Source organism: Myotis davidii, unplaced genomic scaffold (assembly GCF_000327345.1).
Source record: "Myotis davidii unplaced genomic scaffold, ASM32734v1 scaffold1466, whole genome shotgun sequence".
In the NCBI taxonomy this organism is placed as follows: domain Eukaryota; kingdom Metazoa; phylum Chordata; class Mammalia; order Chiroptera; family Vespertilionidae; genus Myotis; species Myotis davidii.
The window spans coordinates 431,132-446,978 of NW_006297384.1; the positions used below are offsets into that span (position 1 = coordinate 431,132).

The 15,847-nt window shown below is 50.9% G+C and overlaps 1 protein-coding gene across 1 annotated transcript in view; it reads left to right on the plus strand.

Moving 5' to 3' along the window:
* Positions 1-6,126: 6,126 nt before the first annotated feature.
* The window catches only part of ATP6V0D2 (ATPase, H+ transporting, lysosomal 38kDa, V0 subunit d2), a 27,753-nt gene continuing 18,032 nt past the window's right edge, over positions 6,127-15,847 (plus strand). Inside the window, exon 1 of the mRNA XM_006773124.2 lies at positions 6,127-6,485. Within this exon, the coding sequence (XP_006773187.1) occupies positions 6,356-6,485 (130 nt within the window). The 5' untranslated portion in view covers positions 6,127-6,355. The remainder of the gene's footprint in view (positions 6,486-15,847) is intronic.

Sequence of the window (15,847 nt, forward strand, 5' to 3'; positions counted from 1 at the left end):
GGAGCAGGCCTGAGCTCTGCAGCGGGGACCACGCCCCTCTCGCATCACTGTCCCGCACGGCCACGCCAATCACCTGCGGGCCAGGTGGGCGGGCCGAGCTCGCTGCCCGCTGTGATTGGATGCGCGGCCTCTTAGCCCCTCCCATGAGTGCCGGCCCTGCCTCAGTGCTGTGGTTCCCAGGATGCAGCCGTTCACTGAAGATGCCTTACTGAAATGCGTATTTTACTTAATATAAGTATATTTTGGAACAGAGAGGAATGAGTTGAATGCTTATATAATAGTGTGATGCATGAGCTTTGTAACACCTTAAAAATAATTAATGTGCCCCGGCCGGTTCGGCTCAGCGCATAGAGCGTCAGCCTGCGGGCTGAAGGGTCCCGGGTTGAATTCCGGTCAAGGGCACATGCCAGGGTTGCCAGCTAGGTCCCCAGTAGGGGGTGTGCAGGAGGCAGACAATCAATGATTCCCTCTCATCGTTGATGTTTCTGTCGCTCTCTTCCTCTTCCTTCCTCTCTGAAATCAATAAAAAAAAAATACTTTTTAAAAAGCTTTTTAAAAAAATAACAATTAATGTTATAAATCAGAATTTCTCAAATAATGTTCCAAAGAATACTACTTCTTCAGGTTGTAAAGGCCTGAAGTGCCCGAGGAGAGGCAGCCATTGTCCAATCTGGTGTTTGGAAAACACGGTTTCTAGGTCACGCCAAGGACTTCTCAGAGACTCCACTCCGTCATGCTCACTCTATGTCCAAGGGGGGACCTGCTACCTATTGCGTTTCCCAAACCTGTTTGTTCACAGGGCTTGTCACCCCCACCCCAACCCACTTCACAGAGCATCTCGGTTTGTGATAAGTCTCCGTGAATAAACGTGGTCATGAAACCAGGCTGGGAAGTCGCCGGTGAAAAGGTGAAGTGATTTGCTGTTTAGGAGGCAGCAGGCTTGCTTGCGTCAGTGATGAGACCAACGGTGTTTGGAGGTGGGGAACAGAGGGCTCCTGATGTCTTAAAAAGCCTCTTGACAGAAGCCACTGGAAGCCCGTTTAAACTCTGATGTGACATTTTCCAAGTGAAAAACTGTACAGTTAAGGTGAAGCCAACAACTGCTATGATGTTCTGGTGACCTCTTGTGGCTCAAAACCAAAATGACCTTTTGAAAAATGAATGCTGGTACCATGAGCATCAAACATTTTGGAGCCTAAGTCACCTTTTTCAATGCTCACCCAAACTACTGTTAGTGTTCTCTCTTCAGGCTGGTGTTAGAGGACACCCTACCTCATATCTTTCTTTAATGGTTGGATTTTTGCAAAAAGCATGCTTTGCTCAGTTGAGCAGAAAATAATACCATAAAGACAGAACAAAACATAAAATACAGAAAAAAGTAATCATCTTGCTGGCTCGGGCAATTATTCACTTCTCTGCAAGTCAGGATATAAAATGTGGATAAAAGTGTTACCGGAAAGGGGACCAGGACGGAGCGGTTCGGCCCTGAGCTGTTGGTAGTGTGTGGGTTCTTGAATTCATGTAGAAAAGATTTCACAATATGAGTCCACGTGACGTTGAGAGGACATTTATTAAAGCTGGGACAGTGAGACGAGGAAGGGCATAGGACAGAAGACACACCAGGAGGCTGGGCGGGGCTGCTGTGGCTCTTAGAAACGTTAAGGGGAGATAGTGAGACAAGGCACGCTGCCATCAGAAGGGTCATGGGAATCGCTGGCTTCCAGGGCCAGTCACTGGGAAGTCAGAGAAAGGGCGCCCTGGAGACAGGTCGGCGTTAGCCTGGACAAGCTGCTACTGCCCACTGCTCCCCTTGTTGCAAGTCTTGTGGGCACCTCGGAGTTTAGGGGGGAGGAGAAAGGCAGGGGCGAGATCCCAGGGTCTTTGTGTTGAGGGGTTTAAGGGCTGGGAGTTTAGGCTCTCAGGGAAATCTCAGTAGAATACTCATCAGCTTTCCAGGTGCCCTTTCAAGGCTGTGGGCTCCACTGATGGCCAGCGCCAGGCAGGGTCGTATCATCGCAGCCCGCCCGGCTCGCCCACCTGGTTTTGCTGCTTTTCTGGGCCTGGAGCTGAAATGCAACTGAGGCCTAGACGTTCTCTCTAGGAGGTGACCTGTATCTGCTGTAAATTGCTCCACCACTTTTGTTCAGCTGCCTGCCTCAGTTTCCCCATTCCACTTGCCAAGGAATTTTTCTACCTTCTTAGTATGCTGCCTCAAGAATACGAATTTATGACCTTAAGCTTTTGAAATAAAGTCATCCTGGGATTTTGAACTTTTTACCTGCACTTTATAGTGATACCTATGTAAATATTATGAGTAACAATTGATTCTTTCCTGATGGGATTAAAAATTGTTGCCATTAGAGCAGGTTTTGTTTCCAGAAATCAAACAGGGTCACTGAAGAACAGGGAGACATGTGCTCTCCCAGGCCCGGTGTAATTAATACCACATAAAGGCAAAACTGTTATTTTGTTAAATACGAAAGGTGGACCATCAGGGCAAGCAGCACATGGCTCACTGGCGGCTCAAGTTCACAGCCAGCACCTGAGATGCTCTGTCATCTCTTCAGGAAGAAGGAATTATTAAGGGACCCGCCAGACTTTGAATTCTCCCAGCTCAGCAAGGCGCAGAGTCCCATCCCTCACCTCAAACTAAGAGCCCCCCTGCCAAAGGCCCTGAAAGCTGGTGAGTCCCAGGACCATCCACAGATGCCGCTGACTGTGAGAAGCAACGGAAAGCAGGCGCCCTCCCCCAGGTGACGAGAATCGGGGAGGGGGCACCCCAGGTTTGCCTGGAGCGCCAGCCTGAGCCACCCCTGCTTTCTGGTTCCTCACTGGATCCACTCAGATCCGTTGGGGTTTCTTTAAACAGCACAGGAGTCGGTTCATGTGCTTTGACCCGTTCCCTGGCGGAGGGCTTCCGTGGGCAGGTGTCAGCGGTGTGTTTCGTTCTATTAGAAAAGTTAAGTGCTGGAGAAGTTAAGGAAAGGTGACCTTGGGCCCGCCCACCCAAGCCCTGCAGTGCCCCACCCTGCTTCCCACCCTGTGGGCTCACCCAGCCCGCCGCACTGCAGATGCTGGTCTTGTGGTTGGCAGTTCAGACACGAGCAGAGCAAGGACGATGGGCCAAGTAAGAAGGTCACCAGGATGGACCTTGTCTCCCCCCTGGCATATGGCAGGTCATGCGGTTTGGACCCCTGACCTTCCCTCCCTAGAGACAACATCTAGGCCTCAGTTGTATCTCAGCTCCAGGCCCAGAGAAGCAGCAAAACCAGCCACGGCTGACATCAGGACCAGCTGCATTGGACAGTGACCCCCTGCCCAGGTGCCGGCCAATCCATCATGGAGACCACAGCCCTGAAAGGACACCCCGGGAAAGCTGCTGAATAGTCTACTGATATCTTCCCTGGGACGTCCCCTTAGGTCCCCACCCTTAAAGCCCATAGGATGGAGGGTGGGTCTTATAGTTTGGGTCTTGATCTGAATTCTTTCCCAGCCAGAACCCAAGTACCGAGGTTGCTGAACCCAGTTCGGTCTGACCCCACCAGTCAGACACCTGGGGCTGTTCCTGCTGCCTATGAAGTCTTTCCCAACGCACCGCAAGAAGGGCAGAGAAATGCCCATCCCAGGTCTGGGCAAAATTGTACACAACAAGCCGGCAACCAAGACAACCAGAGTTACATCAGAAGAAGGTGCTATATTTAAACGCAGAATTTAATGATAATGATTTTTTTTTATATATTTTATTGATTTCTTACAGAGAGCAAGGGAGAGAGATAGAGAGTCAGAAACATCGATGAGAGAGAAACATCGACCAGCTGCCTCCTGCACACTCCCCACTGGGGATGTGCCCGCAACCAAGGTACATGCCCTTGACCGGAATCGAACCCGGGACCCTTCAGTCCGCAGGCCGACGCTCTATCCACTGAGCCAAACCGGTTTCGGCGATAATGATTTTTATTTAAGAATATTATTGGTCACTTTCAGAGGATGCGAAGGCACCAACTCATTATCCGGAAGGTGGTGAGGAACAGAACTGGTGAAGCATTCATCCGCCTCTCTTTTTTTTCCTCGTCCAAGAATATTTTTCCATTGATTTTTAGAAAGTGGATGGGAGGAAGGGAAGGAGGAGGAGAGAGAGAAACATCAGTGCGAGAGAGATACATCAATTGGTTGCTTCTTGCACGTGCCCCTATAGGGGCCGGGGATTGAACCTACAACCCTGGTAGTGCCCTTGAAGGGGGTCAAACCGGAGACCTTCCATGTGCTGGCCAACACTCTAACCACTGAGCACACTGGCCAGGACCTGCCTTTCTTATTTGACTGTAAACTAGGGTAACCAAGAGCTGATGTTGAGAAGTTCTCTTTCTATGGAAGTATTTCAGCTAATACATGAGGAACAACAAGCTGAAGCATCAGCATTTTGTTACTCCCAAGGAACCTGCATCTGGGTGGTGGTCATCACAGCGCTGACGTTAACCATGTAAACCGCGAAGGCGGGACATACACACCTGGGCCAGTATTCACAGCACATGGGAAGTGTTCTTGGAAAACTATCTAGCATAAAGCAACCTAGCTTCCAGGTCTCACTACCACCTTATAGGAGTGAGAGGCGACAGAGCAGTAAGTTAAATGACACCTCAAGATGGAATCAGCAAATTCCCAAACCTTAGGAAAGGGGAACAATGACCCAGTCACTTCAACAGCAGGCAGCCAAGTGGGAGGGGAGGCGCCCCTGCAAGGACGTGAAGGGACATATAAACCCAACGTCACGTCTCCAACCGAGCGTAAAACAAATAAAATTTGTGTCCAAACAGCTTGAACATTGACGATATTATTTAATGTTGGGAATAACTTTATTGCAATAGAATTGTGATGACATTGTAAAAGAATCTTTATCTTTTAGAGATACCTACGGAAATGATTAAGGGTAAAACAATAGGATATCTTGGAATTACTTGACAATTATTCAGGGTGGGGAGGAGGAGGGCAAGGTCAAAGGTCAGGGAGGTCAAGTGCGGCCACCACCTGTTTTCATAAATAAAGTTTTATTGGAACACAGTCTCGCTCATTCATTTACGTGTGGCCGAGTGGACTGGTTGATAGAGACAGCCTTTCCAGAGAAAGCCTGCTGATCTCGCAAAGCTGCCCACCTGGGCCTGAGCAATGACTATTGAAGCTGGGTGATGGATTTGTGGTGTTAATCCTGGCATTGTTTCCTTTCATGCACGTCTGAAATGTCTCATAACAAAGAAGCTTAAAACAAAAACAAACAAACAGGAAGACCTGGATTAGGATTCTTCAGTCTGCCTGCTTGGATTCCCAGTCAGGGCACATGCCCAGATTGCAGGCTCGATCCCCAGTAGGGGGCATGCAGGAGGCACCCCATCAATGATTCTCTCTCATCATTGGTGTTTCTACCTCACCCTTCCTCTATCTGAAACCAATAAAAAACATTTTTTTTTTAAAAAAAAAAGGCCCTCTCTGCCCTGGCAGGGGTGGCTCAGAGGTTAGAGTGTTGGTCTGTCGAGGGGACAAGGCACATTCCTGGGTTGCAGGTTCCATTCCATTCCTGCCCCCAGTGGGGCAGGTGTGGAAGGCAACCAATCATTGTGTCTCTCTAAAATAGATGTTTCTCTCCCTTTCTCTCCCCCACGCCCCACTCTCTAAAAATCAATGGGAAAAATAAATACCCTCACTCCTTGGGTGAGGATTTTTTTTTTTTAGAAAAAGGCCCTTGCCTGGCTGGTGTGCCCAGTGGTTGGGCAGCGACCTATGAAGCAGGAGGTCATAGTTCAGTTCCCCGTCAGGGCACATGCCCGGGTTGTGGGCTGGATCCCCAGTGGGGGGCATGCAGGAGGCAGCCCATCAATGATTCTCTCTCATCATTAACGTTTCTGTCTCTCCCTTTCTCTCTAAAATCAGATTTTAAAAAGGCCCTCTCTTTCTTCACACTGCTAGTCACTGCTAGTCCTGAAGACATGAGGACAAATGTGGTTTACATTCCAAAGCTCCACTGGGGGAGGGATGTTTACAAAACATTCAGGTGTTTCTCCTTCCCTGGCAAAGCTGGGGCAGGCGGGGCTCTGGGCACCTCAGCCCGCCCCACCCCCTCACCCCCACCCCCCAGTGGGGCTCCTGGGCGATGGGTCATCCAGCTTATTCACTGTTGCCACCAACACCACTGAGCCCTCTGCTCAAAGCCACGGACACCGGAGAAAACTGGTCACAAAGACCCGACTGTCAGCTGACAGTGACTCCTGTGCAGCCAGTGCGTCTCCAGACGGCAAGGCTCCAGGGCCCAGGACGCCGCTCCCGCCAGACCCGCTGACCCCACCCGGGACCCCCAGCCGTCCCCATGCTGGGAAGCGCCGAGCTGTGCTTCAATGTGGACCACGGCTACCTGGAGGGGCTGGTGCGAGGCTGCAAGGCCGGCCTCCTGACCCAGCAGGACTACCTCAACCTGGTCCAGTGCGAGACCCTGGAGGGTGAGCTGACCCCAGCGGTGGCGGGAAGGGCTGCAGGAAGGGCTGCCGCTGGAGGAACAGGGGAGGGTGGGTCCCAGCCGGAGCCCAGAGCTGGTCAGCCTCCAGGGCCGGGACCTCAGGGGTCCTGAGCTTGGACCGGGAGACAGTTAATCTCCGTGTTCAGGGTTCTCTGCGTGAAGTGTGCACTTCCTTCCATTACGAACGTAGGGGCTTTGTCACCAGTAGGAAGTCAGTATTCTCAGATGCTGGCAGGTCTGCCGGAGTTTGAAATACCACTGTTTTCCCTCTTTCAAAACCACGGGGAATAGCCCTCCCTTCAGCCCTGGTCTCCACTGCCCAGCAGGAGCACAATACCGCACATATCTTGGTAACTGTGCTGTAATGTCTTTGGTTTCCTTTGAAGTCCTACCTGCATATCTGTAGCTATTATTTGTATAAAGACACCCCCAAATTGCCCAGGGATCTATGGAAAAAAAAAAAAAAAAAAGCTCCGAGCCGCGGTCCAGAGAATGGCACGCTCTCCCAGTTCCCCAGCCTCGCTGACAGGAGGGTTTTCTGGGTTTGTCTCTGCTGCTTACCAACAGCACAGAGGCCTGAGGTGAGCCCGAGGGCGCGGTCGGCCCTGCAGGTGTCGTGGAGACCTGGGCTCTCGCTCATAACGTGCGATGGTCGCACTGCTCAGTCCAGCTGTTTGGAGAAATCGATGAGCTGTACGTGGGAGAATGTTGTCAGAATGGGAAACACGCTGCAAAGGGACATTATCTGTGTTTTGAAACCAGGGGGTTGAGGTCTGGTCGACATGAAAAGCTGTACGTGTGTATTGTAGACAACGCTGTGAGTTTAGAGATTCGTGTCCGCCTGTGAAACCACCAACCCCTCTGCCACAAACCTGCCCCTCACTCCACACGCTTCCCTTCATCTTCATCATCACTATCATGACTGCTATTGTTGGGGGTGTTAAGGACAGGCTCCGGCTGCTCTGTAGATCCCCGACCTGCTCCTCTGGTAAAACTGACACTATCTGCCCTTCGACTCCACCCAGGCCCCCTCTCCGGAGATTATCTCTAAGCTACAGTATTTTCAAAACCTTACCGAAGACACCACATGGTACAGTATTATTATTCTTAAAAACAGCTACTCACTCATTTCAAAACACACTTATAAAATCAGTACTGGGTGTGTCCATAAGAAGGTGCTTTAAAGCTTCCAGATTATTCTAGAAAAAGCAGGAAAACTGCAAGGATCCAGACTGCAAAAGAAAAGCGGGAGAAGGTGAAGGTGACTTTGCAGGCGGCTGCGGAGGGGGGAGGGGAGGGGCGCTGAGGTTGGTCGCTTGTGGACGGTCTGACCAGTCGGAGCCGGTGGGCCCAGCCGCCCAGGAGAGATGCACATGTCCTCTCATGGCGACGGGAACAGCCGGGACAGCTTCCAGACGCCAACTAGTGCTGTTGGCTACAAACAATAAACACGACCCCAGCTCCTAGTCACGTCAGCATGGTATATGAGGAGTGGGGGACTGAGGGTCTCATGTATCGAAAATCTGCATAAATTGAGGTAGAAAAAAATGAATGGACATGGCAGAACGAGAGCTTCTGAGAGAAGTCATTTGAATAAATTTTATTTAGTTTTCAGTCAAACTTTCAAATGGGCTAAGAAATGCAAATTTAAACTCAGATACAGAAATGTCCTCAGGATACACAACCAGGCGTAGGCAGCTCTCTAAAGAATGCCAAGAGGAGCCGCCCTCGGCCTCGGCTGGGGGAGAAGGGAAGGTTGCAGACAGGAGACCTGAAGCATGAACCTTCTCAGTGCAATGCACACGGTGCACACCAGAGCGCCCACCTGGGGTTGGTGAAGGGCCTGACATCATCCCTAGAGTCCCACGTGAGGGCCTCTGCGTCCTCCGTGGCTTCTTGTCTTTGCATCGCATGTGTCTCCCTTTCTTTCCTCCTAGTAATATGTTTCCGACCATTTTTGCACAACTGTGTTTGAATCCGTGGCAATCGGCTCTTCGCAGCTCCCAGGAATATCAATGTGATCAGGAAACTGTGGGTCCTGAGTGCCGAGGAGATCGGTCTAAACACAAGGGCCTCACGTCCTGGGCCCGGGGCCGAGGACCAGCGGCCGGGACTAACCTAACCTCCTGCCGTCGGGATGGAGGACAGGAGGTCTGTGTCCGTAGTTCACTGCAATGTCTGCCTCTGAGCTGGGTTAGGGTCCATGCCCGGGTCCCGTTTGTTCACAGCTCCGTTGGACATGGAAACAGTGCCCTCCTGGTTATGTCACCGGCGGTTGGTTGTAAGCAACGTGAATGGCAGTGCGCCTGTTGCGTCTGAGAGAACCCCAGCCGCCTGCAGCCGCCCTATCAGACAGAAGTTAAGGACTTTGGGATTTGTTTGCTTTTGAATACGATATGCACCATGAAATGGTGGATAAACCAGATTGGGGGTAATAGCATCACAAGAGTACTGTGTGCTGAAGCAGACACTTTCTAGAAAAGAAAAGCTAACATGACAAAAATAAGTCCTCTAATCTTTAAAAAAGAAGTGCCCTGATATAAGCATATCGTTGTTTTTTATTGATTTCAGAGGAAGGCAGAGGGAGAAGGAGAGGGAGAGGGGGAGTGGGAGGGGGAGGGGAGGGGGAGAGAGAAATATCAATGATGAGATAAACATCAATTGGCTGCCTCCTGCACGCCCCCTATTGGGGATGGAACCCACAACGGGGGCTGGGAATCGAACCTTGACCTCCTGGTTCATAGGTCCACACTCAACCACTGAGCCACACTGGCCAGGCCTCAGCATATTGTTTTTAAACCACTTGCAAGGAGCACATAAGGGTTCCAGTGGGTTCGGAAGCGAGAAACGTCCAGACAAGCCCTGCAAAGCCCTGGCTCGTGTTTGTGCAGAACTGTGTGCGTGTGGCCACAGCACCCATCTGCTCCAGGCTGCCCTGAGTGACGGAGCTGAGCCGCCGGGGGCCTCTGACTCAGCCCCTCCAGGGCCAGGAGAGGGAGCTGGGGCGGGTCTGCTTGGAGCTGCGTTCTTTACAAGAGGCTTGAACCAAATAGCAACGGCGAAGGGTAGATGACCCCCTTGTCTACCCAGAGACCGCGGCCTCTGCTGGCTCCGCAGCGTGGCTCCCCGGAGGTCAGAGGCCGGACCGCAGTCCATGGCCTGTCAGGCGGCTGGCCCTGACCCGGCTGTGCAGGAGCGCCTCCGGCTTCTCGTGGCAGCGCTCTGTTTTCCTCCCACTGTTAAATTATACATAAGACTTGTAAGCATCCTTTCCCCTTCAGAAAGACAAGGCAGTACAATGAGCGCTTCAGGGCTCTGGAATTCAGTAATAATAGTTTTTTCTAAAATAAATGAGTGAGGTGAGAGGACTCAACCAGCTGTCACGGGACATGTGGTCCGAACTGTTTGGAAGGGACGGCGAAGAGCAGGTTAAATCTCACAACAGTGACGTCCCGAGAAGGGACAGGACCTTCATTCCTTTTCAGGGAGCCTTCATGTGGCAGTTAGTTCTACAACCCCTAGGAAGCTCCTTCTCCCTGCAGCCAAGGAAGTGCAGGTAGAAAAGGTATGTCCCTCCCCTGGTTGGGTTGTTCAGTGGGTTAGAGAATCCTCAGATAGGCCAAGGTTGTGGGTTCTATCCCTGGTCAGGGCACATAGAAGAATCAACCAATGAATGCACAAACAAGTGGAACAACAAATCTCTCTCTCTCTCTCTCTCTCTCTCTCTCAATAGATAAATAAAAAAAAATTTTTTTTGAAGGTATAGTCCATGCCCTAAAAGGGCCTTTAAGCTAGAGAAGAAAATAATATCCCTAAAATGCGGTCTCCCTGGCCTACGTCCGGTTTCCAGGGTGATCACAGATTTCTGAGGATGTTTTGTAAATTAAATCGTAAGAATTCCTGGGGCTCCCTGAGGACCCTGAACTGCAGTGCATCTACAACAAGAATTAGTCTATGCTAGGCTCTTGAATTCCTGAAATAATTCTTCCCATTTCATGGTTATGGCTAGTGGTGTTTGAGATGTGATTCCAAATTTTGGGGGACAGTCGGTTGGAAAATGCCAATGAGACAGGGGTGGGGGAGGGGAGTTGAGCTGGGGAGCCATTCTGGGCCCACAGGAGGGTTAATGAATTGCTGATAAGGAAAACTAAAGCCTGTGGGTGCGCTGGAGTCAGCTGGCTCCGAGACTGGACTGCCTGGAGATAAGGCGGGGATTTGGGCTGGAAAAGGTGGAAGGGCCTTGAAGGTCTGATCGCGGGGCTTTGAGGTGCTGAATGAGACTCAGATACTTGCTGCTTAACACCAGGAGCGGGTTATTTCTCTGGCCTCCGTTTTCCCCGAGGAGATGGGGTTATGTTAAGGTTAAGAGACAACGTCTGTTAAAACCATCCTGTCTGCGAAGAGTCCAGTAGGAGGTGGCCACAGTGACCGGCGGCCACCCGGGTTCTGAACACAGGTGGAGGGTGAGACGCAGAGGCCATCACGGAAATGCAGGCGATGCGGGGTGGGTGATAAGACCCCAAAGAGGACGATGCTTCATCGCTGTAAGCAGCGGTAAATGAGCGAACACGGGGAAGAAGTCGGGTTTTATAGACATTGATATAAATATTAAAATCAGAGTAATTGTAAGACATGATGGCCAATTCCAATATTTTGGTTGGAAAAAAATCTGGTTTAGAGAGTAAAAACCACAGTTCATAGACAACTGAATCAAATTAATTTGGGTGTAGAGGCTACAAGTGAGAAGAAAAAGGAATTAATATTACGGTGGCCTCTACACGCTGGCTCCTCACCGCCATCTGGTGTAATCCTCACCACAACCCCTCAGCGTGGGTTCTATACCCATTTGTGGAGGAGGACACTGCAGAGGGTGGGGGCCGCAGGGCCTGAGCAGAGGGCACCCTGCACAGGTGCCCCTGGAGGGGCTGCCTTGGCCTCGCCCACCTGGCAAGCTGGTCTGCGCGCTTAGTGAGGCCCAAACAGGAAGCTGCCAGAAGACAGATAACAAACTCGATTTTCTAAAACTGATCTGCCCAGTAAATTAATAGATGACCATGTAGCCTTGGCCCTTGTCCTGTCTCACTAGTGATAGGGGAATTCACTGACCCAGGGACTGAGCCCGGAGACCCATTTTCCACTGTGACCCTTAACCTGCATGCCCCTGCACACGCCTGCACACATGTGTGCACACCTGCACACCCTTGCACATGCCTGCACACCTGTAAGCCCCTGCACACGCCTGCACACCTGTAAGCCCTGCACACGCCTGCACGCACATGCACACACTCACACACTCCTCTGTGTCCCATGCTCTGGTATTTGTTAGGAGAGCCTAATAGAGGCCTTTTTTCTATTGCTGTTTGGGACGTAATAATCTGATCTAATTGAAAGTGATCCCACAGTTTGGACATTTTCATGTTCTCATTTGTATAAAAAAGAAAAAACCCTCCACTTGCAGCACAGTTTCTCTGGGTGAAGAAGCCGTGCGTTTCCAAGTGCGCTGTGCGTCCCTGAGCGCCGTCCCCGCACTGGGGGCATGCCTGGAGCCGGTCCATCCTTGCTGTTTCAAGGGACCTGGCGTATATGGCATGGCATACTGTTCTTAATATGTTTGCTCACCTTCTTGGCACTATGTGTTTTAACCAAGGTCAACTCTCCAAGAAAGGTTGTTTCCCCAGGTAGAGATTTTCCCCTGAAGTTAGGGAGGGAATAAAACCCCTTAACTAAGTGCCAGGCAGGTAATTAATCACTTTAACTACGAACAATCATGCTTAAGCTGCATAATCTTTACTCCCTGGAATGGAGATAAGAAACGCCCTAACCTTTGGAATAGAGATTGATAGGATTGGAATCAACTGGTATAAATACAGATGCAGAACCTGGCTGGAGAACCTGGAGAACGTGGCTGGAGAACCTAGCAAGAGAACATGGACACAGAACTTGGCTGGAGATTGTGGCTAGAGATCCTGGCAAGGCTGCTGATAACTGAACGCTGTCTCCGTGTCATTCCTTCTTCGCCGACTCCGACCACACCTTTGGGGACCCCTGGACCCGCTGGGGCTGGACCCCAGCAGGGGCGCTGTCCTCGCACTGGGGGCGCTGGGGGAGGTCACCCAGATTCACTGGCAGAGGCTCTCACGCCTGCAGTTAAGAAGCCTGTTTATTCCAAAAAAAAAAAAAAAAAAAAAAAAAAGTTCCCTGAAAGAGAAGAATTCACACAGCAAAATAGGAAACTGAATTACAGGAAAATCTGAGAAAGAACAATAGACATTGACCTGAGACATATCCTGATCAAGTTACTATGATTCAAGACTAAAGGAATTCTTTAGACATTCGAGCAAAAGTTAGTCATTTCAGGAGACAGAATAAAGCTGCCCCACCCTGTGCATGTGCCATAGGTGCCGGAAGGGTGTCACAGAGTCCCGAGGGGAAAAAGTGTCCCCTTCCGCCCCGGGCGTGGCCAAGTCGTAGTTACCGCGTCAGGAAAATAAGGAGATAGTCTAGTCTCAAGAACTCATGTTCCTTCCTGAAAGAATTTCTTCACCATGAGGTGGAGCCAGCCCAGGCCTCAGAATGGGAGGAGCTATTGTCGGAAGACGGCTAATGCAAACACCGATCCACTTAGGCACAAGAACCGTGGTTGTGAAATAGAATGTAAACACTGTAAACCTGGAAGGTAAAAGTAAGGGAGCTGACAAAATCGGGAACTGGGACATGGGAGCGGAAGGAAGCACAACTGTGCTCATTTCCTCTTCTTGTAATTTCACACGTCGTCCCGTCTAAAATTAAAATGCATAGTAAACCTTTTTTAAAAGGAAGCCTGTTTATTCCAAATTGTTTCTCCACAGAGTCTGATTCATCACGTACCCACCCGATGAGCACTTGGGAAATGACTGAACGCATCCACGTGGGAATTATAAACCTGCGTGAAGCAGTGCTGTGTTGTTGGCCCATCGTGGCCGGGACAGGCATTGAGTCCTAAGATGCTCTTAGAGTCGGAGTGCGTGTGCTGGGCCATCGCCGCACCCATCGAGCTCCGCGAGGCATTTAGGTTCAGGGTCTCCCTGGCGGCCTGACGGCTTGCGAGTTGTTTTGCTTAAAAGAAACATATGTTAATGCAAAGAGCACTCAGACCGGTAAAGAATTTTGTGAGTTTATTTGAGCAAAACTGTCCACATATGCTGGGAAGCAGAACCTCAACGAATTGAGAGAATGCTCCGGAGAATGGCGGGTACATCTGCATTTACACATGGCAGTCAAAGGAAAGGACGCAGGTGGGTTACATGAAACCCACTGGTGATAGATTAAGGAGGGGGGAGAAAGCCAAGTGGGGAGACCTCTGGGATGGGATAAAAAGTGCAATGATGGGCATGTGCTTCTTTACACAAATGGCTACAGGACAGTTTAACATGACCACAGCTGACAATGACCTTGATACCAGTAACAATGAGGGGATGTCCTGGGGCCGTTGGTTGTGCCCTGAGGGGTGGGGGGAGGGGGAAAGGAAGTTACAAGTTACCCAGACATCCTGCAGATAAGTTATCATAGAGGCAAAAATGGTCTCAGTAAAGATCTAAGTTGATCTTTGTCGGGGAAAATACTGGCCTAGGACGTGACTACCCAGCATAACCTGTTTGTAGTTAAATATTTAATTTTCAGACCATCTTTTGTGGCTATTTTAGCTCTTTGAGCTTGCACAGCCACCACGCAGGCCTTCCCTGAACTAGTCAGGTTGGCATATGGCCCCTTTCATCCACACATGGCACATGAGCAAATGTCACGGTCTCTACAGAAATGCCCTGCGTCCCTTCCGCTGGCCAACACACTGAGCATGCAAACTGTCAAATGATAGGGAGATCTGAAAGAAAAGACAAATGAGACATGGCCCAAAAAAGTGTATTTTAAATTAAGCTAATTAAATAGGTAATTGAGCAAGTAAATTCTGCAGCCGGACAAACAGCATTCCTGACGCATAACCTCCTCCAGATCCTGAGGGGCCCTGGCCGCGGAACGGAATTGCACATTTAAGAGTCACTGCTGCCTCCCTCTCACCACCCCCACCAGCCGTGCCCACGGTGGCTTCCTGTGTCCTCAGGATAGAGGTGCCCTGCCCAGCCCCGCTTGGAACCCCCCTGCTTGTTTCCTGGCTCATTTCTCTCGCTCCCCCTCGCCCCTGAAGCTCTGGCGACAGGGGCTGCGGTGGCCCAGCCGGCCCCTGCACTGACTCAGAGCGCCCTTCCTCTCGCTCCTGCAGGCACAGCGCCCCAGGCATGGCAGCCTCCAGGGCACGTTCCTGGGCTCCTGTCCCTGTGGACCTGGCCCGCTGTGTCCCCATCAGTCAGGGTCCTGGTGTCAATCGCTGGACTTAGCTCACAGTTGGACCCTCTGTTTGTGGTGCCTTGTCCCTCATCAGACTGCGTTTCCTGGGGATGAGGAGTCCATGTGGCTAGCGCACAGCAGCTGTTTCATCAGCGCTGAGTGAAGGCCCACGCGCTGCAGGATGTGATAGAAGCCCGGTTTTGTGCTAGGTGGTGCCAAAGACATCCCTGGTATTCAGATACTTAATAACACTTAAATATGGGTGCTTGGCTGCTAGTGTAACGGCCTGTGGGGCTAACACCTTGTGACAGGTACTGCGCTAGAAGTGTCCTCAGGGAACTCGGAAATTCAGACAAGTGAGAGCAAGTAATTCTGCTGAGAACTCAGGCTGCACAGAACAATGGATAACCTAATTGAACGGGTTGGCAATAAAATACAGATTTTAAGTGGCTCTGGAGTCAGATAAGCCTGGCTTAGAATTCGTTCATCATTGTGACCTTGAGCCAATTATTAACCTCTCTGAGCATCAGCCTTATCATTCCCGCCTTCTCGGCTCGCCGTTAAGTGAGCTAATACATGCTTAGCATACTAAGCCCTGAGTCACTGGTAACTACTGTTTCACTGTTGAAGGATCCGTTATAATGGGCAGGTCTGGGGGAGGCTGGGGTTCCTGGCGAGGGTGGGGCCGGCATTGACAAAAGGAAGGAGGCTGGGGAACACGCCTTGCTGAGGAGGAAGCAACAGCAAGTGGAATTTAATTCAATAACCTGGAGCCAAGAACATTTGATCAAAGCTGCTGGCCTGGGCCTGAGGAAACGGTTGATTTTAGGGTCAGGAGACCCTGGTTCGAGCTCTGCCCCGTCTAACTGCGCCCTGTAGCCCCAGGCTCGGTGTCCTCATCCGTAAGGAGGTGCCTCCTCCGCACCGCTGGCCCGTTCACTGAGGAACGGCTCTTTTCCACCACGTTGGGCTGGACCCCCAGGTCCTTCTCAACAGTTTGCCGAGCAGCTATTTCCAGAGCATGAA